Consider the following 23259-nt stretch of genomic DNA (forward strand, 5'->3'; position numbering starts at 1 on the left):
TAACCGGCTAGTAACCAACAAAGACAGACAACCAATGGAAATGTCTACTTGTTTCTTGAAAAGGATTATTTTCTCTGAAAACTCCTTCCACTGTAGATATGGATTGGGAATTTTAGGCTTGTAGGTCCCTGTTGGGACATTTAAGAATTGCTGGATTGGCCAACCCTCCTGGCCATGATGTGATTCTTTTGGTTCTGCTTTTATGCTGTTTTCCAAGAAGACAACCATGTAAGTGGTTCTCCGCTGTTCAACACAGATGAGTTCCTTCTCTCCTCTCACAAAACCATCTGTCTTCATCCAAAATGTGCATGCTAATGTCTTCAAAAGAGTGTCCTTTATTCAGAGCAGCTGGCTCTTGTGTGTGGTGCCATGTGTTTGTGAAGAGGTTGTCTAACTCCATCTATAAAATGGTCTGAACACTCTTGGCTGTAATGGGCTTCAAACCCCACCACATAGAGGATATTCAAAAGAGAAAATACCCAAATATGAGACCTACCTGTTCTGTTTCTGCTTTGCAACCACAGAACAAACTGTGGGAAAGAAAGTAGTTATTTAAAAACAGCTGTCTTTCTAGAAAAAATCTTCTAAACATGTCTGTAAATAGATTATAGATGTAATTTAAACAGCAAGTTCACAGTGAAACCATTTTACTTTTTTATGTTTTTATGTAAATATAATCGATCACTCTGAATTTCACATGCTGGCTGAATGTGAAAATAGTCTTCTACCCCCCATTTCCTGCATTAGCTGCCAATAGAAGACAGAAGGGGAAAAGCTTGGGTCAGAAAAAGCCACACAGATCTACATCACACTGTAAATTAGCATTCATGGACTCCCCCATCATGGCTCGTGACGGGGAAAGCTGTTGTTGGTTTAGTGTACAGGAGAGTGCATGTTGGCTAGTAGAAGCTAACCTTTAGTATTTGCAACTCAACCACACAGCAGAACTCCTTCAGGCTTGTGTTATTTGTGTAGATAAGACTTCAACAATTCAGATCAAACAGAGTCAGTGATAAGTTGTGTTGCTGATAGCCAGTCAGAGGTGAGATGTCCAAATGTCAGGATATAAAACCTGCCGTCTTCTTTTCCTGTCTGCTCTGCCTTAATTATACTAACTGAAACAGAAGCACCAGAGCTTTTTTTCCCACAGAAATCGACTCACAAGGAATTCATTTAGAGATCATTGCAAATTGTCAAGATGTGAGCTAGGAGGGTTGGACCCAAAATGCAGAGAACCCAGACGACACGAGGCAGGAGCGATTTATAAAGTAAAATCCCTTTATTTTGATGGGAACAAAAATAATCCAAAGGGCAGGAAGCCAAAAAACCAATGTCCTAAGATCCTGGAGACCAAATCGCAAAATCCGAAAGGGCAGGAAGCCAAAAACATAAATCCAAAATCCTAATAAGTAAAATCCTTGAGACCTAGAGACTAAGAGCTCCTTTAAGAGCAGACCTGGAGATATCAAAACCTAGAGACAAGAGAGGGAGCGAGACAACGCTGACAACAACAATGGACCGACAAAACACTGCGATACAGACTGGGTTTTATACACTGGGGAGGATGAGAGGGAGATGAGCTGCAGGTGTGTGGGGAGAGAAAGACCAGGTGAACTCAATTAACTAATCAGGAAGGAAACTAACATGACCTAAGAGTAAAACCTAAAGTCAAGAAGTGCTAGCCTAGTGAACTAGACCAAATTCTTGCTTTGCAAAGTTTGGTCTAGGCATGCTCCATTGGAACCTCTGCCACTCCTACCAGGACTCTGGCTAGCCAATCACAACTCTCTAGAGGGGTTTCAAACACATTAGGAGCTGTGATTGGTCCATAATGGTGGGCCAATCATAGTGCTCTATCTGCTTAGTGAACAAATCACAAAGCTTTATCCACTTTGTGGGCCAATCAGGGCACTCTATATGCCTGGTGGGTGGGATGATGCAACAGAGTGAAACAAGAGTATGTCACATTCATTGTCCAGTGGAATGCAGAGATCATTTGAAAGACAACGGTAGAACCCGCCCCACAACGGAGACCCGTCAATGGAGCGTGGCCAGACTAAATAATACATTTACTTAGTCTGGCTTGCCAGGCTAAAGAAGTGCAGCAAACACAACTAATATTCTAAGGGGGGAGGAAAACCACAAACACCGGTGGGAAAACACACTAAAGAGACTAAAAATATGAACAGCTGAAACTAAAGGACAATGACCTAAGAGTAAAACCTAAAGACCAGAAGAGCAGCAAACATAACTACAGTAATATTCTAAGGGGGGAGCTGAAACTAAAGGAAAACAATACAGAAAGAAAAACTACACGGGCGTGACTAAAGGGGACCACGGGAGCACTGGACCTGGGAGGGGGATACCTGAGGAGGGCAACCTAGAGGGCTGAAGATCTGGGAACAAATGAAGGACACAAGGAGACACATGAGGGCGCTAGGAGACACAAAAGGAGAACCTAGAGAGGGATAGAGAACACAGGGAGACACACGAGGGGAGACGCAGACCATGACACAAATTTACTGAAAAAGTTAGTGAACTTAGTCTTTAAAGTGAAAATGTGTATTTTCCCTGGCAATAGGGGACAGTAGATACCTAAATTATTGCAAGCATGCGTTATTTTTGTGTTTGAGTAAGACCTTACCAAAGGATGGCCATTAGGGTCAAAAACCCCTGGGAGCACAACTTTCAGCAAAATAACAAGCACATCAGACTCACTTTCATCACTGGCAACAAGTGAAGAGGTAAATGTGTAAAATCAGTAAATGCATTTTGGCCTCATAGGCCCCTGTAGAAGAAAACATGGTGTCTAATATGGCGTTGCCCAGAGACTTGGACCCACTCCCATGCATTTTAGACCAGATTTTTTTTGGTTATTTGTTACAAAGCCGCCAATATTATTCAACAACTGGGCATCATTTAAATCATTTTCAACAACATTTTGATGGATATTTCCAGAGATTAACAGGTAGAATTACACTTTGTCCCTTAAAGTTAAAATAGTACATTTTGAATCTTACTGTTGCTAAAAATATCTGCAGGTTTTAACTGTTATAGGTTATACGCATTGTGACTGGATTAGTTGGTTAAAATGTTCACCATTAGGTCAGTCACAGTGCTAACTAATGTTTTAGTTTGATATTATTGCCCTAACACATTAGTTATAACAACAGCATGTGTTTGTAACTGTTGCATGATGAGGCCCTTAGACATGCCTTAGTAGCTGGATCCATGTTGGCCTCAGGAGAAACACACACACACACACACACACACACACACACACACACACACACACACACACACACACACACACACACACACACACACACACACACACACACACACACACACACACACACACACACACACACACACACACACACACACACACACACACACACACACACACACACACACACACACACACACACACACACACACACGCACACACACCTCACTCGTTTTCAATCCTTCAATGTTTATCCCAGCCCTTTGTTGTTTAATGCATGTTGTCAAGAATCCATGAAAGTTTAAATAAAAACAGAGCTCACGCTTGGAGGAAAGTAATGGAAGTCATTAAGGACATCATTGTTCAGTGTTCATGTGTGCGTAGTTAGATGTGGGAGTATATGAGTGTCATTGTGTTCGTCTGTGAAAGCTCCTGCACAAATATTAGATGCTGCTGTGCACATGTGAGCTGTGGTCACGTTAGAGCACGTCCACATGTGCTCACATGCATCGGCACAATCAGTGTGTTTACTGGTTTCAGGACAGAACAGCGTCCCCCGGTTCAAGCTGTTACTCGTAGCCTTTAAACTTTTTAACTGGAAACCAAGTGAGACTTGGCTCAGCAGAGACTCATGAACAGACAATAGAGCATTGATGCTTGCGCCGTGTCACTCCTGCCTTCTCACTCCCTCTGTGCCTGTAGGTGCTGACAGACTGATGGGTAGCCATTGTTTCGCATCTGAATCAGAGGAAGGCAAGCTGTGGCCTCTCCCCTGCTCTCCAGCTTCCCTCTTTTACTTCACTACCCACCACTCCAGCTCCCTCTCCTAATTCCTTGACTGATTCTCTGTCTCTGTGCTCTTTTTTATTTTCCTCTCACTGATCTTCCCTGATTGTTGACCCACTCATCTCCTGCTCACTTCCCTTTTGTGTGAATCTGACTTCCTCTCTCCCACCCTGCAGTCTCTTTCTTTTATCTGCGTGCATTTATCATCCCCTCTCTTCCCCTTTTTTATCTTCCTACTGTACGCATCCATCTAACCGGGCCTGGGATGCCACAAGGAACTTGGCAGGTCACATTGTATGCTCCTCCATCTGCTGACCTGATCTCCAATATCACTTTATCAACATCATCATCCATTTTAGAACATTGTTTCCTCTCTGTCTCCTTCTCTTTTGCCCATCTTGATGTCATCACCCTCATGTTCCCACAAAAATGCCTGGCATCATTACCTTGTCCACCCAGAGCAACTGGACAGGGCCAAATAGGGTTGACACAGTAAAAGGCATGTTTAAAGTTCAAAACAACTCTTTGTTCCTCCTCATCTCTTGGCTGTGTATCTTTTTAAATTATTATTTTTATTTATTTTTTTGTTAAAAGAAGCATGGAGAGGAAGGGTTTTAGTGGCTGGTGGGATGTAATCTGTATTCCTTTCCAGGAAACAAGAGGATAAAGAAGCATTTTTATATGAATTTAGTGCGTTATGCAAATCATTTTACAAAGATCTTTCTGTGCTTACCAAATGCTGAGCAGTGAAACTATGAAGTCTAGCTTTTAGTGAAAGACAATGGAAAAGGTACAGACATTTACTCCAGTATTTTTTCTTAGACTGGGTAAATGTTGTTTTTGTATCATTGGGCATCACAAATGTGGGCTTGTTCAGACTACTTCCTCAGAAACAATGTTTATAATAAAAGAATGTTAAAACTGATTTTGTACATTTAGAAGATGTTAACCCCATAGATAATGTAGCCTTTACAAATCCAATCCAAACCAAACCACTTTTTTGGCTGTTTTAATGTGAATTTACATTTTGACTTGAATATTTGCACCTTGCCACTGAAACAAACTTTTAGTAGACGAGCCTCTCGCCTACATGGCAATACATCTGATTCCGATTCAGATAAAAAATGTGGATGTTTTGGCGGCTCATGTTAGATAAAAATGGGTTTTTATTTTTGCCCGCAATAAAAAAACAACTCAACCTAACTCCTTAGAAGATTGAGTTGATTGAAATGAATGATGAAAAACAAGGAAAGCAATAAGTTTGAAAAAGGCATAAATGAATTATCTCAGTGGCTCAGTGGTGACTCAGGGACATGTAAATGCAAAGTTAGATGTGGAAGCATGGCTAGTTTTATTAGCTTTGATGATGATGTAAATGTATCCCACTGCTTTTGTATTTGTAAGCCAACTGGCTGCTGACTGGCTTATAAAATAATGAACAGTGAAAAAACGTAGCTTTGTTTGATTGGGTTTATTACAGAGATTGGTGTATTATGCTCTGCCTCCACTAAGGGGCACAATGAGGTTAGAGTTAAATCAATCTCTCTCTCTCTCTCTCTCTCTCTCTCTCTCTCTCTCTCTCTCTCTCTCTCACACACACACACACACACACACACACACACACACACACCCTTTGTGGTCGTAAAGTTACAGTCACACCCACCCAGACACACAGCTGCTTCCAACCCATTTTACAGAATATGACACACACACACACACACACACACACACACACACACACACACACACACACACACACACACACACACACACACACACACACACACACACACACACACACACACACACACAAAGTAGGCACATGCATGCAGTAAAAGAACAATCTCCGTCTCTGACAGCAGCAAGGGACACTTTACAATAACACTCTTCCGAAGGGAGGGAGGAAGTTGAATTAACGAAGTGACTGAGAATGAAAGGTGGCATGTCTCACTCGCTGACTAAAGAGGTCAAAGTGGAGGAGCCGGAACCGGCCACAGTCTGTCTGCCACATGAACATTTAAAGAGGCTAAATATTTAAACAAAAGACAGAAACATTTTAACCTTTTTTATTTTTTACAAAAGTCACAACCTGCACATTTAAAAAATGCTACTAAATAAATGATGAAATCTTAATATAACACCGCGCGTGCATGTGTGTGTGTGTGTGTGTGTGTGTGTGTATCAAATTTTTACAAATTGAACTCAAAAAGCTTGATCAGACAATGGTCATCTCTCCAACCACACTAATATCTTATTTAGGTGTTCTTAAAAAAAAAAAGAATAAATGAATAAACAAAATTAGCCTATCTGTTCTTGATTTACTTTATTCTGTTTTCTAGTGACATTGTGCAACATTTCTGACCCGGGTTTCATGCATGGAAAATGGAAATCTTCTCCTGCCACAGCGACACACCAGTGTGTACATTTGCTGCAGGAGGACTCCAGAAATGTAGTGTTGAAAGTCTGCTACAATACTGATGTCTGGTTTTAAGTTGTGATTTGTTGCTTAGAAGACAGTGTTTTCACAGGAAGTTATTGACTGTGCGTTGGATACAAGGACTCACTGCATCTGCCAGCTGAACATGAGTTCTGCATGTGTTTGGAGTCTGAGCGAGACATGCGCAGAATGATGCTCCATCTGAGTGTTGCATTTGAATTTCGAGATGCATGAGCATGCTTTTTAAAAAAATCCTTCTTCTGCTTAAATTTCTGTCAAAATGATCTGATACAAAATTAACTGTTTAATGAAATGAAGAAACTTGCTTCCACCATGGTGCTCTCTGCAGACTGATCATTTTTCTGTTCTTGTTTGACTTGTTTCAACCAATCAATCAAACAAATTCCTTCATGAAGGAAAGGTTTGCAATCTTTTCCAGCTTTGCTGATTTGCCGTTCTCCATGAGGAGAGAGAATTTGACTCTCAGGTTTATTGATGATGGCCGTTGGAAAGAAACTAAATGCAATTTGGGAAACATGTAATCATGCTGGCCTGTGCCCTATATTCACCACAAAAAGAAACAACCAAATGGAAGTATGATATTTTTTCCCTAAAATCTTCCATCTGATTATAAACCAATGCGTGTGTTTATACAATAATCACTATGTCAAAAAGCATTTACAGCATCCCTAATGATGCTTACTGAATGCAAAGTCTTGCTGATGGAGCTTCGGGAACCTGCGTCAGAACCAATCAAAAAGAGTTTGCAGAATTTCAGGGAAAACTTCCAGACTTTGTCATAATCTCGAGGGCTTGGTGCAATTTAAAACTCCCTCTATTGCCCCATCACTATCAGTTGAGGGCTTTGGTAGGTTAATGGCATTTCACTAACTTTCTCTTAATGCATTCTTCAGACTTTGATTCATGCACCAGTGAGCTCCTTTGCCGCCCATCCGTACTATCTGAGGGGACATCATGTCCTGGCGTTTATCAATTAATTGCACACTTCTCCTGGGTGCCATTGTGAGCCATTAAGATTTTTTTTTCTTAGTGAGTGAGCGATGCATACATGTCTTTTCTGAGCTCCCCTTGATGGAAAAGAGTAATTACTTACTGACAATGCTCTGACCAGCTTCTGGGTGCTATGGCAACCAATGGTGATAGTAAAGCATAAACATTAACCAATGAAACTTGTAGGTTGCAACATTTATTAGTTGAACAGTTCAGATTTGTAAGTAGAACATAAAATGGTTCTAGTTGATGATGAAGATGACGTAGAAGCTTAGCAACATCACTGATATGCATACCGGTGATGCCATTATGTTGTATGTTTGTTGTATCAGGCATTAACATTATTCTCGGCACACTTTTATTCCTTCTTTGGAGGTAATATGTATGTATTTTTTATCTTAGAGTGTACTAAAAGAAAATATTATTGTGAGGCCACCGTTTGACCTGCCAAATAGTACATGCCACAGTAAGAAGCTAGATTAACCATAAGCGTCTCTCTATAGAGCAGCATGTTCCGTATGATGGAATGGATGACCTCAGGATTTTTGGATTAATGTAGGATATGTGTCGCAGTCTCGCGTGAGTTCCCGTGTGAAATCTCATGTGATTTCCTACTTAAAGCCGAATGTGGACAGGGGAGAATGAATGAGTCCAAATGACTTTGATTTAAAATGACACAATCAATTTGACAAAGTTACGTCAACTCATCCTGAACACAACATTTATACAGTTTGACACAATATCATCAGATCTCACATAATCTGTTTTGCACTGAAAATATACTGTATGTTTTGAGTAACTCTTTTTCACGTGATATTGTAGCTTAATATCTGTAACATAGAGTTATAAGTATTTTTGTCCTTGCTGTTAGTGGTTGTATAAGTTGTGCTGCTTTTTGACACATCACACGTCTCTGTTTAAAACAGGTTTAAACTGTTCAGATTACAAATCCAGGCTCAGTCTCGTTGGACTGTTGTAACTAAACTTTGTACGGAGAAACCTCAATGCTACAGATGCTCTGACATTTTAGGCCTAGTCCACACGTAGCCGGGTTTTTTAAAAACGAATATCCGCCCCTCCAAAAACTTGCATCCACACCACCGCGTTTAAAAAAAAAACTCTGTCCACACATACCCGGATGAATACGTTGTTAAGGACATGCCAGACCTGTAGGCGGCAGTACTTCCCCCGTTCTTAACCTCGTCCTTCGTCTGTGGTCTTTCGCAAGGAGCAGTAATTCCGCTTGCAAAAACAAACAAGCAAAAAGCGCTTGAACAATTGATGGATCGGGTAGTGACAGAGCGCAGCTCTGAGGGCTTCCATGCTGTCGGCTAGTGTAAACACAGGTCGCACACGTGATGTCAGCATTTTTTTGTCGCGGAAAGTGACGTTGAGGACCTTAAAACTCCGGTTATGTCCGTCCACACGCAGACACCCAAAACGGAGAAAACGCAGATCTTCACTTTGGCCGGAGTTTTTAAAAAGATCTGTTTTCATGTGAAAAAACTCCGTTGTCGTGTGGATGACAGGCCAAAACGTAGAAAAATATCTACGTTTTGGCAGATCCCCGGCTACGTGTGGACAGGGCCTTAATCTCAGAGGTAGCTAAATCATTCAGGAAAAGATTCCCATCAGAACATCTAAGCATTATAGTGGACACTGTGATCAGCGCAGGTGCACACATAAGATGTGGACAGGAGCTTGGAACGCGTCGCAGAACCAGACTGCATGTGGGAAGTCTCCTCTCACTGAAGCGAGTGTTTTCCAAACCCTGTCTCAGCTCTCACCCTGGATTCTCATGTCAGTTCTCTTGTTCGCTCTTCCTTCTTCCATCTCAGGAACATTGCTAAGCTGAGTCCCATTCTGTCTCGCTCTGAACTTGAGACTGTTCTCCACACCTTCATCTCCTCACGCTTAGACTACTGTAACTCTCTTTTCACGTGTCTGAGCAGAACCTCCCTGAACCGTCTACAGGTGGTTCAGAATGCCTGTGCTCGGCTTCTGACCAAGTCCTCCAAACACACCCACATCACCCCGCTTCTCCTACAGCTTCACTGGCTGCCAGTCAACTTCAGGGTTCATTTCAAGATCCTGGTTCTGGTCTAAAACTCACCTGTTAAAGCTGGCTTTTGTGTTAACTCCTTCGCCACCCTCTCCTTATTCGGCTCTTTCTACGTATTCCACATTCCCCAGGATCCACTGACATCCCTCTTTCCTATTCACTCTCTCTTGCTTTCTTTGCATATTTTTTTTATCACAATGATCTATTTTAGCTTATTTTAAACATATTTTTAATAATTTTCTAAAATATTTTTTATATTTAAAATGTTTTGTTTTTGTGAAGCGCCTCGTGACTTTTCTCTTGATAGGCGCTACAGAAAGATTGTTTTCTTTCTTTCTTTATTTCTCAGAGAGACTTGTCACTTAGAAAATGTTCCCTGATTACGAAACTTTGGCTGAACAGCACTTGTTCCTGTCTCCAATGTGGTGACACATCCATGAGCCTGTCTGAGGAAAAGTCCAGAATCTCATATCCTCTTCAGCTCAGAAAGCACCTTGTAGCATCATGAAGGGCCTATAATTTGTGACACAGGTCATATTTTCCCAGCTGGGTCAAGCTGGGTCAGACTGTGACTTTTAGTTCCACAGATTAATCCAGGAGCTCTGATGTCTGAAGAATACCATCCTTTATCTGTGTTGAGGGTCTGACCTCATGAGGAAATTACTATGCAGTGATTTTCTCCAAAATGACTGTGCTTAAATTGCTCTGAAAAGCAAATAATCACATCAGCGCCAAGAAACTTCATTTCCCATGATGCTTTGCACACGGAAGCATTGGGTGATGTCACCGCCTAGTACCAGAAACACGTTCTGCGCATGTGCGGGAAGCCGTGGAGCTTTTCCCGCGAACTAAGACCATAAATCTTCAGCAGAGACAAAGAAACCTTGTTCTTTTGCCCAGGATACCTGGCGGTAAGGACACGCTTGTCAACGCTCCGTCAACTTGAGCACGCGGAAGCTCTAAGTGCCAAGATGAGCCCACGCAACCGCTGGAAACCACTCTTAACTCCATCGGGACCTGACTGGGAACGAGCGGAGCTCCATTCAGCTCTCAGAGACGCTGTAAGTTGTCGAACTCAGCACAAAAGAAACTTCGTTCTCTTTATGTCCAGCCGTGGAGAAACACTCGTGGAGCCAAACAACGGAGAAAGCATTAAACCGACGGATGACGCTGAAAACTAAGGAGAAAACGGAGAACCGTCAAATCATAACAGCGGGGACGCCTTGCTGCTTTGGTGATCAGAAAACTCATTTTTTTCTCTCTCCTTTTCTTCTCCCGTTTCCTCTATAGTCCAGAATAAGCAATAAAACCGCGCTATTGCTTAAAAAGTAGCTTCGTGTTTTTCCTCTTTCGCTCCCAATTCGTCCTTCGGGTCATTTTGAAAGAATAAACTGCTTATTGATCATCGCTAATATCTTTAGTCGTCAGCTCTGGCCAGGCTGCCGACTCCTTTTAGATTAAATAATTTACAAGTGACCCTTTTGTTGTTTGTTAACTTTTGAAGTGTTTGAGTTAAGTTTTACTGTGATTCTAAGCCACTAAGTGTTCGGGAAAGTAGAAAACTTTACACATCCAGGTCTCCTGTTGAATGCGAGGGGAGGGGCAGAGCCCCACACACACTCACAGCTCACTTTCCCCCACCTACTCTGGGGAAACAAAGACCCATTCATCTCTCACACACACACACACACACACTCACTCACACACACCACACAAACACCTTGAACATTATTTTGAATATACATCCTTTTATTATATCACATGGTTATTATTCATTTATGCCACTGTTTATTCATTTGACAAATTGTTAATTAAACGTTATAAAATTCAGATTTTCGTCTCCAGTAGCTTTGTTGTGTCGAAGAGAAGTCTCTGCTCCAAGGATTCTACGAACTTCAAGAAAGACTGATAAGAGTTTTGGATTCAATTTTTCCCCGGTAAAAGGGGAATGGTGCCCCGTATATCTAAGAATATCTTAATTAATTAATAAATCAGTAAATATTCCCATATTTACAGAATTTATTGAAGAATCCAAAAGTAAGTTGAAGCTTACTAATTGTTCGCTCCTAATAACCCCAACATTTATTGGTGCCCCGTGTGAGGCTTGGATACACAGAGATTTCTATCCGGCACAAACAAACAAATAAATCCAAAGAGCTTGAATTAAAAATAATCCGTTGTTCAGCCTTGAACCAGCAACAGAGTGGTGCTGATTTCGCTGAGCAGGAAGCTGCATCGAACTCTCACCAGTAACTCAGTGCTTCTTTAAAGGTGCAACGTGTAAATTAATTCTGGTTGACCTTTTAGGTTAAAAATTCAGTTTTTCCTTAAAGGTGCAACGTGTAATTAATTCTGGCTAACCTTTTAGGTTAAAATTCAGCTTTTCCTTAAAGGTGCAACGTGTAATTAATTCTGGCTAACCTTTTAGGTTAAAATTCAGTTTTTCCTTAAAGGTGCAACGTGTAATTAATTCTGGCTAACCTTTTAGGTTAAAATTCAGTTCCTCATTAAAGGTGCAGTGTGTAAGTAATTCTGACTAACCCTTTTAGGCTAAAATTAACTGCTAATTTAGCGACTTTAACTCACAGTGGCTATTATAACTAACTGAAACCTTCACTCAAAGACTGATAACACCCTGTTGCTAATATTCTGAAGGAATAACTAGCATATTTAACACTGCAAGTGTTGTAAGACGTTGCTACGGCAACGCACCAGCTTTTGCTAAAATACTGAAAGGAATAGTATTTTAAGCGTCAGTCACGGCATTCCGTGCAATCTTAAAACGCTAAAACCTGTGCGCACAAAGGTTAATTTAGTGTTTTTCTGCTACAAAGCTAGCAGTTTGCTGCCAAAAGGTGCAGTTTGAGCTATCTGCAGAAGCTCTACTAGGCTATTTTTGGTTCGGTTGTTAAATGGAGGGACAGAGTAGTGAACTGACCAACTCCCAGCAACCAGGTGGCGCTGCGGCCCACGACTATGAACCTGGCCTACTTTCTGGACAAATATTGTCCAAACTGGTCGCGGTTGCTCGAGAACCCGACTACCCTTCTAGGGATTTCACTGAAGAACAGCGTAGCGACGAGCTAGAAGCTGTAATTGATCAAATAGAAAACCCGGATGGTACAAAACCAATCCAGGTTCACTTAGCTAAGTTAGCCCTGATCCTCTATCAGAGAGAACTCCAACATGATCGAGAGATCATGAAGCTCCAGAGCATGCTAGCTGAAAGGCAGCAAAATGGAAGGCAGAAGGATGACGAGGAGGAAGATAGCACCGATTCTGGGGAAGATGGGGAGAAGACCCCGCCCCCCTCTGCTGATGACAACAGACAGTGGGAAGGGGGGAAACACCATGACTCTCTGGACGGACGCACGCCGCAGGGGAGAGATGAAGCTCATCTGTTCCAACCTTCGGCCCCGTTCCCTACACACACTATAGGGCATTCAGGACCACCTAGGGGCCGAGAGCAGTTCGCCCTCGAACCCCAGGTTGGACCACCACCCTCATCTTCACGGCCTTCTCAATCTGTGAGAAGTCGACCAGCTGAGCGGCACCTCTATTTAGACCGCTCCCCCAGTCCACGAAGGGTGCAAGGTGCCGATTGGGGTTATGCACCCCAAGCTGCACCTCAACCATCCACCCATCCTAGCTACTCCGGTATTCGGCATGCCGGTAACCAGCTGCATGACCAAGCATCATACGCCAGTCTGTACCCGGACAGAGCGTATTACGCAGAAGCCCCAGTTGAAAGACGCAGGCTGCACTTCGCAGACGTGCCCCGGGAGGAGGACCTCCCAAGACACCCACGTGACGTGCCAGCAGCCCGCCACAGCATGCCAAACCCCGATTTGGGCCCCAGGAGTCAACATTGGGAGCCCAGAGCACACCAGCGATATCCAGCGCTCTCTGAGACAGACCGTGGGTCAGAGTCAGAGGATGACGCGCCGTACCGTGAGTCAGGGCTCCGTGTACGTCAAATTGAATCGCTAGCTAAAGACATAGAACGCTTTGATCCTAACACCAATGAATCCAATGTCGACGATTATCTCAGGGAGATAGAACGTTGTCTGCTTGATCTTCCAGCACCCTCTTCAAGGGAAAAGCTCAAGCTAATTTGGAAAACCACATCTAGAACGGTGCACGGTTTCATGGAAACTCTACCACCTGACATTCGTGATCGGTACTCCTCGCTCTGCCGAGCGTTGAGGGATGAATATGCCACGTATGCAGACTCTGCGTCAGCTACAATGGGGGCCTTCTCCATCAAACACGGGAGAAACGAACCCCCCAGAGAGTATTATCGCCGACTCAAAAGTGCTTATTTCCAAGGTCGAAACGGCCCTGGGCTTGAGGAAGACCCTGCCTTCAGATCCCTGTTCATTCACAACCTGCACGAGTGTGTTCGATCCGAAGTCTCAATGTATTGTCGGATGAAAAAACTGACAACTCAGGAGATTAGGAGATACGCTCAACAGGCTTGGGAAGCCGGCGGAAAGCCCCAAAAGCCTGACGCACATCACCGCGTCATGCACCTAGCTCCCGACGCCGAGCCGCGTTTGGAGCTCAAAGGCACAGAAGCTCCACCCACTAAGCCAAAATCTGCTAAACCTAGACCTGTTAAACCGCGAGAGCAGTCCCAATCTCCTCAACAGGGGAAGGGGGGTGCTGATTGGTCGCCTAGGTCTGGACAATCAGACAGGAAGTGGCCCAACCAAAACCAACGGCAGGTAGGTTGGAACAGTGGAAGGTTTAAGGAGCGCCGCCAACAGGTAAGTCCCGAACACAAGTCCGCAGGTGAGTACTTGACCAAAGCCGACCTCCAGGAGATGTTTCAGCAGTTCCTAGCTAAACAGAAGGAACAGCTGAGATCTGCAGATGAGACCCCTGCACCAAAGTCTGCTTCTAAGAAGCCAGACCCAGAGCCAACGTCCGCATGACTAGGCGTGGCTCAACCTCCCAGCGTGGCCAGGACCTACCTGATCAGCTGGGGGAACACTACTGGTAGATCACAGGAGTCTCCTGAAATCTACCCCCCAGAGAAACCTGATACTAAATTTCTGAAGTTCCTTGGTGACTTAACAAACCATGACCATGCTCGCCGTTTGTACTGTAGCACCAACGTAGGTGGATGCATACAGGTTGATGCTCTGCTGGATACTGGCTCAGAAATCACCCTGATATGCTCCACACTGTTCCATCGCTTGTCTGACACCATGCGGTCGCTCGGGAAACCAGTCCAGGTAGAACCCTGTGACCCGAAAATCACCAGCTACACCCAGACCCGGGAGTGTATCACTCACCGGGCGTGGCTGGACATCACCTTCCAAGACATGACTCTGGTTCACCCGTTTTATGTCTGCCAGCTAGACACTGAACCACTTCTCATTGGTCAGGACCTGCTTGAACGTCTAGCTCCCCTCATCGACTGCCAGAAGGGTCAACTGTGGGCCCAGGTGGACACACCTAAGCCCTGGAACCCAGATAGCAGCCGACCATCCTCCATTCTTGAAGTCAGCATAAGTGAGCCGCAAAACCCTTGTTCCAAGGTCATGCCCCTCCCTACGGCTCCCACAGACGATGTCCGCCTGCAAAGGCACGAAACCGCTCCTGGAACTCCGCTCCGCGCACATTCATCTTTTCTCTGCTCGCTGAAGAACGTCAGCCTGCAGCCATATGCACCACACATAGTTGGTGGTCTTACCATCAACTGCACCCACATGTCAGGTGCTCGCCTTGCTCTTTGGTCAGAAAAGTCAGCCATCAGCCAGCAGACGTTTGAACACCTACGTCAGAAGGACCCCCTTTTGGTCAGTGTGACACGTAGCCATCGGCTCTTGTCACCTACTTGGCCGCAGAGGCTCCTGAAAGCGCCAGAGGTCTGCTCTCTGACTATCCAACTTGGAGCAAGACAGCTCACACATACATTCAGCATCATACCACAGCTTGATCCACCTGCACTCATTGGAGCAGATCTGCTGGTTCGACTCGGTGCCCAGCTGGACACTTGCAATCAAGTCCTTTGGGCCCGGGCCACACCATCCTCTGAGCCTGGCTCAGAAGGCCCTGAACACTTGCTGTCCGGTCAGACCATTCCACAGGCCTGCCGTGCAGTGGTTGAGGCCAGCACGGTTCTGCCCCCACAGGTCAAAGGAGTGCCTGTTCGTCTGACTCTGATGAAGCATCAGAAGCTGCCAGGCACACAGGCCTTCTTCCAGCCATCACCACACTTCTTGGAGCTCAACTTAGCCGTCTGTGGCACGCCACTCTTGGAGCTGAACAATCGTTCTGCTTACTTGTTGGTCGAAAATCCGACCCAGAGTCCTATCCACCTGCCGGCAGGAAAGCCCTTGGGCATGCTGATAGATAGCTCATTCCATGACTTCGAACTTTCAGTCCCCGTGATCGGACAACTTCCGTTGTTCTTGAACGACAGACAGGTTGGTGTAGACACATTCAGTACTTTCCCTTCACAAATGATTACCATCAAGCAGCATGAAGCCCTTCCTGAGGAACCCATTTGCAGTGCAACCTTAGATACTGACAACGGTCAATGTCTAACGGTTTTTGCAATAAATACTCAACCCTCTGAGTCACCGGTTGAAAGCCCGGAACACCAGAGACCCTCCTCCTCTGAACCTTATGACGGCTTCGAGGCCGAAGTCAGCCAGCAGCTTGACAAAGCGGATGCGCTGGAGTCAGAGGAGCAGAGAGCAGAGCTTAGAAGCCTGTTCTATGAGTTTCAGTCCGTCTTATCCAGGGACTCCCTGGACTGTGGACTTACAAACCTGCATACGGTTCGCATTCCAACGAACCCGAATGCCCCTCCTACTTTTGTACGTCAGTACAAGATTCCCCTCGCTGCTTATGAGTCGATCCAAGAGATCCTCGATCAGCTGAAGGAGAAAAACATCATCAGAGAGTGTAACTCCACTTACAACTCTCCCATCTGGCCGGTTCTGAAACCAACTGGGAAATGGCGTCTCAACATAGACTATCGTGCACTGAACAAACAAGTACCTCTCTCCAGGTGGCCTATGATCCATTTAGATCAGGAGCTAGCCAGAGTCAGAGATGCTCGTTTCTTCTCTACGGTTGACGTAGCCAACGGCTTCTGGACCATGAAGGTTGAGCCGGCGGACCAGTATAAACTGGCTTTCTCCTTTGGAAATCGCCAATATACTTGGAACCGCTGCCCCTTTGGCTACTCTAACTCACCTGCCGAGTTCAACATCTTCCTCCACAAAGCCATGTCAGATGCTGCTTCCAGAGGGAACCTCATATATGTCGATGACATATTGATGAGGAGTCGAACCTTCGAGGAGCACCTGGCCGAACTCCGTCACGTGCTGCAACAGCTCGCTGACGCCGGAGCTAAATTGGCGATTCTCAAGGGACAGTGGTGTCGAACCAAAGTGGAGTATGTTGGACTGCTGGTTGGCCCTAATGGAGTCGAGCCCCAAGCGGGACGCATTAGAGCCATTCAGGACATCAAAGCCCCAGCTAATCTGACTGAACTCAGGAGCTTCCTCGGAGTCTGCAACTAATCCAGACAGTTCATTGAGGAGTACGCTGAAACAGCGAGGCCCCTCACTGAGCTGCTTCGGAACGACACACCTTTCGTGTGGGACAGACCCCAAGAACTCTCCTTCCAGTTCCTAAAACAGAAGTTGGCGTCCGCACCCTGTCTGGCTTACCCAGACAAGGATAAAGAGTTCTACATAGAGGCTACTTTCTCCTCTCACTGCCTGAGCGCTGCTTTGAAGCAGAAACACGATCAGGACATGAGAGTTGTGGCATACGCCAGCAAGCCTCTGAGCAAGGTGGAACTCCAGTTCTCAGACTGCGAGAGAGCTCTCCTCTCTACAGTCTGGGCCGTCGAACACTTTCGTAGTTACATCGGTGGACAGAAAGTGATCATTGAAACGTGTCATCAGCCTGTCACCTTCCTAAACAGCCAGCGACTGCGCGAAGGAAGAGTGTCAAACAGCCGCATTGCGACGTGGATGATGGTGCTCCAAGGATACAACATTGAGGTCAAGTATGGTCAGAACACCAAGCTAGCACTAGGACAAGGGCTAGCAGGCTGCCAGCACTGTGACTCTGACTCCGTCAGGGGCCCCCTGGACACACCTGCCGCAGTCTACCCAACCGCATCCAATCATCGCTACTTTGATGAGAATGTTTGCCAAGGGCTTCCGAAAGTTTACACTGACGGATGTGCCTATCTTCACGAAGGCCAGCTCCGTGCTGGGGTTGGAGTCGTTTGGGTGGACTGTGACACTAAGCAACCAAATCACTACCGGTTGGGCCAAAAGTCTAGTCAGTACGCCGAAATTGCTGCAGTGTTGATAACCCTCCAGCAGGCGGCAGCCTTGGACATCACTCAAATCGTCCTTTGCTCTGATTCAAACTACGCTAGACACAGCTTCATCTCTCACTTCCCCATGTGGAAGGAGAACCACATGAAAAACGCCAGGAACAGAGACGTGAAACACTCGGAGTTATTCCTAGCGTGTGATCTGCTCACCACTGAGAAAGGCATAATGGTCTACTGGAAAAAGGTCAAAGGTCACTCCAGGACCCTAGGTCCAGAGAAAGATGGTAATGACGAAGCTGACCGCCTTGCTAAGCTCGGTGCTGACCAGGGAACCTGCTGGGAATTCAAAGACGAGTGGCTTCCTCCCAAGGCCGTTCACGAGGTCTGTGCGATTACTCGTCGCCATGATAAACAGGCAGACGAACCTCGGACCGTTGAGGTACCAGTGTTTCTAGGCAGACAACCACAGGACGTGGACCTAGTCACCATGCAGGAACAAGATCCTGACCTGAAGCTCATCCGCGAGCTTCTCCAAAAGGGCCCGATGTCTAAACAACCGTCACCACCTACTGGCGCAAGCCGAGATTTGGTAACCCTGCATCGTCAACTCGCGCATCTGAAACTACAAAACGATTTGTTAGTTTACATACGTGACGATCACAGCCCGCCGCGCTGGGTTGTTCCACTCGACCACAGAGGAGTGATGCTTGCCTACGCCCACGACACTCCGGTTGGAGGTCACCGCGGAACAAAAGCTACCCTCGCGTCACTGACAGAAGTAGCATATTGGCCATCGATGTCCAAGGATGTACACAGCTATGTCCAAGGCTGCCTCATCTGTGCCCAGTTTCAACCCTCCCAGCCGCTTGCTAGAGCACCACTGCAACGCAGGGGAATAACCTTCCCTTGGTCCCACCTGCAGATCGACTGGGTTGGATCGGTTCCCAAATCGGCAAGAGGAAACAAATATATGCTAACTGTAACTTGCAGTTTCACAAAGTGGGTGGAATGCCTTCCAGCGCCAAACGATACAGCTGTCACAACCGCTGTACTGCTGATTAACCACGTTTTCAGTCGATGGGGACTTCCACTCTGCATTAACTCTGACCGAGGAACTCATTTCACATCCAGTGTAATGACGTCCCTGTTTGAACTTCTGGGAGTGGAAGTGAGATTCCACCTCCCCTATCACCCACAGTCATCCGGACAGGTCGAACGGATGAACCGCACGGTCGTCTCTATGCTCAAAAAGTACGTCTGCTCCACTGGGAAGGACTGGGACGTCAAGCTCCCTCTGGTCCTGATGGCCATACGGTCCACTCCACAGCGATCCACTGGGGTTACGCCCTTTGAGATGATGACCGGCAGACTGATGACTCTACCACTGCACCTCCTGTATCACCCAGAGGATGTCAGTGTTGCCACTGCCTATACCGCCCATCAGTATGTGGCAGACTTGAAAACACACCTCAGAGCTACGTTCGCGCACGCTCAGAAGAAACTGGAGACCAACGTAGAAGGCGCTAAAGCCTACTACGACCAAAAGACAACCGGCCGCGAATACGAGGTGGGTGACAAAGTATTCTACTTTCGGTTCGCCCAACCGGCACGCAAAGCTAAGAAGTTCCTGCCCTGCTGGTCAGGACCATTTGAGATCGTGGCAAAACTCTCTCCAGTTGCATACAGGTTACGCATCACCAAAGCGAGACAGGAGCCTGTCTACAAATGGGTGCATGCAAACCAAATCAAACCCTACGTCAAACCATCCCCGCGGGTACAGAGACCAGACTCCCCGCAGGAGGTAGACGTAGTCGCTACATAGTTCTATGCATGGAAATGGAAAGGGGGGAAAGTGCACGTTTAACCCACTAACATGTACTAACCGACAAAGAACCAGGCCCCCCCCCCCGCCGTCACTTTCACTAACCAAGAGAAACTCCTTCCTAGACCGCTAACAGGATGTACCTACTAAAACCTTACAGGGTACTCTGGTACCTACACTAGGCTCTGATTAATGAATCTCTACGTGCAATCAAGACTTTGTCTGAAACCATACATCAGGATATTGTGTACACATGAGTGGTGAGAGATTTGATGCAGGACCTGCTCAGGGAAGTAAGTTCCACGCTGGACAGCTTGGTTGAAAGTCGTATTTCCCCGTACTTGGTACCACTGGACCTGCTCAAAGATAGCTTGACAGCTGCTACCCCTCTACTGTGCACCTTTCACAAATCCACCTAGCGTACAGCCTAGGCAGTGCAATTCCCATTCACGTTGAAAAAAAAATTAGAACTCGGTTTCCTGTTAAACGTTCCCATAATTGTGACACCTCACATCTATAGGTTTAGGTCGATGCTGAACATTGGTATTTGAAAGGACGGTAGGCATTTCCACTTTGAACTAGAAACCTGACACTCCATCACCTCAACCTCGAACAGCATGACTCAGAGATTGAGATCATGGACGCTTTCCAGGGTTATAACTTTACCATCGATTTAGAAATTGACCAACAATTACTGATTGAAGGAACCAAACTTGTTAAGTTCACACAAACCCCGCGTGAACTAACTTTGACGCCCATGAATAGATACCCAAGACGCTACATTGACACAGATTATACCACCTTAATCTGCACATTGGTCGCCCTGGGGATGGGATGGCTCATCACGGCCGTGATAGCTTATTCCGCCTACAGGCGTGTTAAGAAACTCCAAGATAAGATGCACTTGCTCACCTACGGTGTGCCTCGTGACCGCGTTCGGGGAGAATCCAAGCGTGAATGTACCACACCTGTCTAAAGGGGGTGAGCAACATTTTCTTTATTATTTTGTAATCCTAAGAGTAGTTCTCACTTTAGTCTACCTCACATTTTTATCTGAGTGTTGCATTATGTCACATTCTTTATAAGCTACACACTGAATGTATGACCTAAGAATGTATTTTATGAGACCTCAAGGTTGCTTTGAATTTTCTTGGATGTTATATGTTACATGTTTTTTTTGGGGGGTTTTCTGTATTTTTGTTTCTTACTTGGTCACATATTGACTAGTGGTTATGTGCCGGCCCAGCTCAGTCTGTCAATGACTCTGTCTGACACACCAGCACATTGTAGTACCTCTTAGTTTTATGGTCCTTGTTTTAGCCAAAGACTGTCCTGATCCACCCTTTGGACCAAAAAGGGGGGAATCTTGGGACCACATAGGTCAATGCGCGTTTGCGAACTATGGACCTCGTACATCACCGCGTGCTCCATAAACTGAACTGTATGGCCGGCGGTGAGATGCCTTTGTGTCCACTCGTGGAGTTAACCGCCCACCGACCTTCCTCCTTCTACACTACTACCTCTCGCATGGACGACATCATCATTGCGTACCACCTGCGTGAGTGGCTTCTTCTCGTTATGCGCGTTGGGGACTATCCCGTTTCCTATCCTCTTTGTGCCTGACAAAGACAAAGACCAAAGGCGCCAGGATCCAAGACAAAGACCAAAGACAAAGGCGTCCAAGGAGACCAACGTCCTAAGGGACAAACCCACCTGTGCTTCCGACAATCAAGTCGACCTACGTTCATGAGGAACAAACCCATCTGTGCTTCCGACGATCGAGCTTTGGGCGCGATCCCCGAAACCAAAAGGGGGAATGTTGAGGGTCTGACCTCATGAGGAAATTACTATGCAGTGATTTTCTCCAAAATGACTGTGCTTAAATTGCTCTGAAAAGCAAATAATCACATCAGCGCCAAGAAACTTCATTTCCCATGATGCTTTGCACACGGAAGCATTGGGTGATGTCACCGCCTAGTACCAGAAACACGTTCTGCGCATGTGCGGGAAGCCGTGGAGCTTTTCCCGCGAACTAAGACCATAAATCTTCAGCAGAGACAAAGAAACCTTGTTCTTTTGCCCAGGATACCTGGCGGTAAGGACACGCTTGTCAACGCTCCGTCAACTTGAGCACGCGGAAGCTCTAAGTGCCAAGTTGAGCCCACGCAACCGCTGGAAACCACTCTTAACTCCATCGGGACCTGACTGGGAACGAGCGGAGCTCCATTCAGCTCTCAGAGACGCTGTAAGTTGTCGAACTCAGCACAAAAGAAACTTCGTTCTCTTTATGTCCAGCCGTGGAGAAACACTCGTGGAGCCAAACAACGGAGAAAGCATTAAACCGACGGATGACGCTGAAAACTGCGGAGAAAACGGAGAACCGTCAAATCATAACAGCGGGGACGCCTTGCTGCTTTGGTGATCAGAAAACTCATTTTTTTCTCTCTCCTTTTCTTCTCCCGTTTCCTCTATAGTCCAGAATAAGCAATAAAACCGCGCTATTGCTTAAAAAGTAGCTTTGTGTTTTCCTCTTTCGCTCCCAATTCGTCCTTCGGGTCATTTTGAAAGAATAAACTGCTTATTGATCATCGCTAATATCTTTAGTCGTCAGCTCTGGCCAGGCTGCCGACTCCTTTTAGATTAAATAATTTACAAGTGACCCTTTTGTTGTTTGTTAACTTTTGAAGTGTTTGAGTTAAGTTTTACTGTGATTCTAAGCCACTAAGTGTTCGGGAAAGTAGAAAACTTTACACATCCAGGTCTCCTGTTGAATGCCCCACACACACTCACAGCTCACTTTCCCCCACCTACTCTGGGGAAACAAAGACCCATTCATCTCTCACACACACACACACACACACACTCACTCACACACACCACACAAACACCTTGAACATTATTTTGAATATACATCCTTTTATTATATCACATGGTTATTATTCATTTATGCCACTGTTTATTCATTTGACAAATTGTTAATTAAACGTTATAAAATTCAGATTTTCGTCTCCAGTAGCTTTGTTGTGTCGAAGAGAAGTCTCTGCTCCAAGGATTCTACGAACTTCAAGAAAGACTGATAAGAGTTTTGGATTCAATTTTTCCCCGGTAAAAGGGGAATGGTGCCCCGTATATCTAAGAATATCTTAATTAATTAATAAATCAGTAAATATTCCCATATTTACAGAATTTATTGAAGAATCCAAAAGTAAGTTGAAGCTTACTAATTGTTCGCTCCTAATAACCCTAACATCTGCTGCTGTTCCGTCCCAGAAGAAGGACACTTCAAGTTTCACAAAAATAATTTAAATTATAATTTTAATAAACTCTGACTTTATTACTGTTATTGTAATCATCATAAATAATCACTTGGTTCAGTATAAATGTATTTTTAATTACTGAAATGAATTATTATGCTTTGGGTATAATTATGATTACTATGATTTTGGTTGATAATGTGTGTTCAGCAAACCAGAAGGTCATCTCAACCGTAACCAGCTCATACAGAACTGATCCAGAGTAAAGGTTAATCTGCCATCACATGTTTTTTGACTCATGACCAAAGCTTTCTTGATCTGAGAGTGGGCGTGTTCTGAGG

At 45.3% G+C, this 23259-nt stretch overlaps 2 protein-coding genes across 2 annotated transcripts; both read left to right on the plus strand.

Annotated features, from left to right (window-relative positions):
* The first annotated feature begins 6239 nt into the window (after window positions 1–6239).
* On the plus strand, window positions 6240–14462 carry LOC139071454 (uncharacterized). The gene is made up of 2 exons (XM_070553949.1): window positions 6240–11796; window positions 11859–14462. The coding sequence occupies exon 2, from the start codon at window positions 12438–12440 to the stop codon at window positions 14460–14462; it is 2025 nt and encodes a 674-aa protein (XP_070410050.1). The 5' UTR covers window positions 6240–11796; window positions 11859–12437.
* Window positions 14463–17302: 2840 nt separating this feature from the next.
* LOC139071453 (protein NYNRIN-like) lies at window positions 17303–22662 on the plus strand. The gene is made up of 2 exons (XM_070553948.1): window positions 17303–21909; window positions 21960–22662. Exon 1 carries the CDS (start codon window positions 17307–17309, stop codon window positions 19662–19664), a length of 2358 nt encoding a protein of 785 aa, XP_070410049.1. The 5' UTR covers window positions 17303–17306; the 3' UTR covers window positions 19665–21909; window positions 21960–22662.
* The last annotated feature ends 597 nt before the right edge of the window (window positions 22663–23259 follow it).

Source organism: Nothobranchius furzeri, chromosome 8, assembly GCF_043380555.1.
Source record: "Nothobranchius furzeri strain GRZ-AD chromosome 8, NfurGRZ-RIMD1, whole genome shotgun sequence".
In the NCBI taxonomy this organism is placed as follows: domain Eukaryota; kingdom Metazoa; phylum Chordata; class Actinopteri; order Cyprinodontiformes; family Nothobranchiidae; genus Nothobranchius; species Nothobranchius furzeri.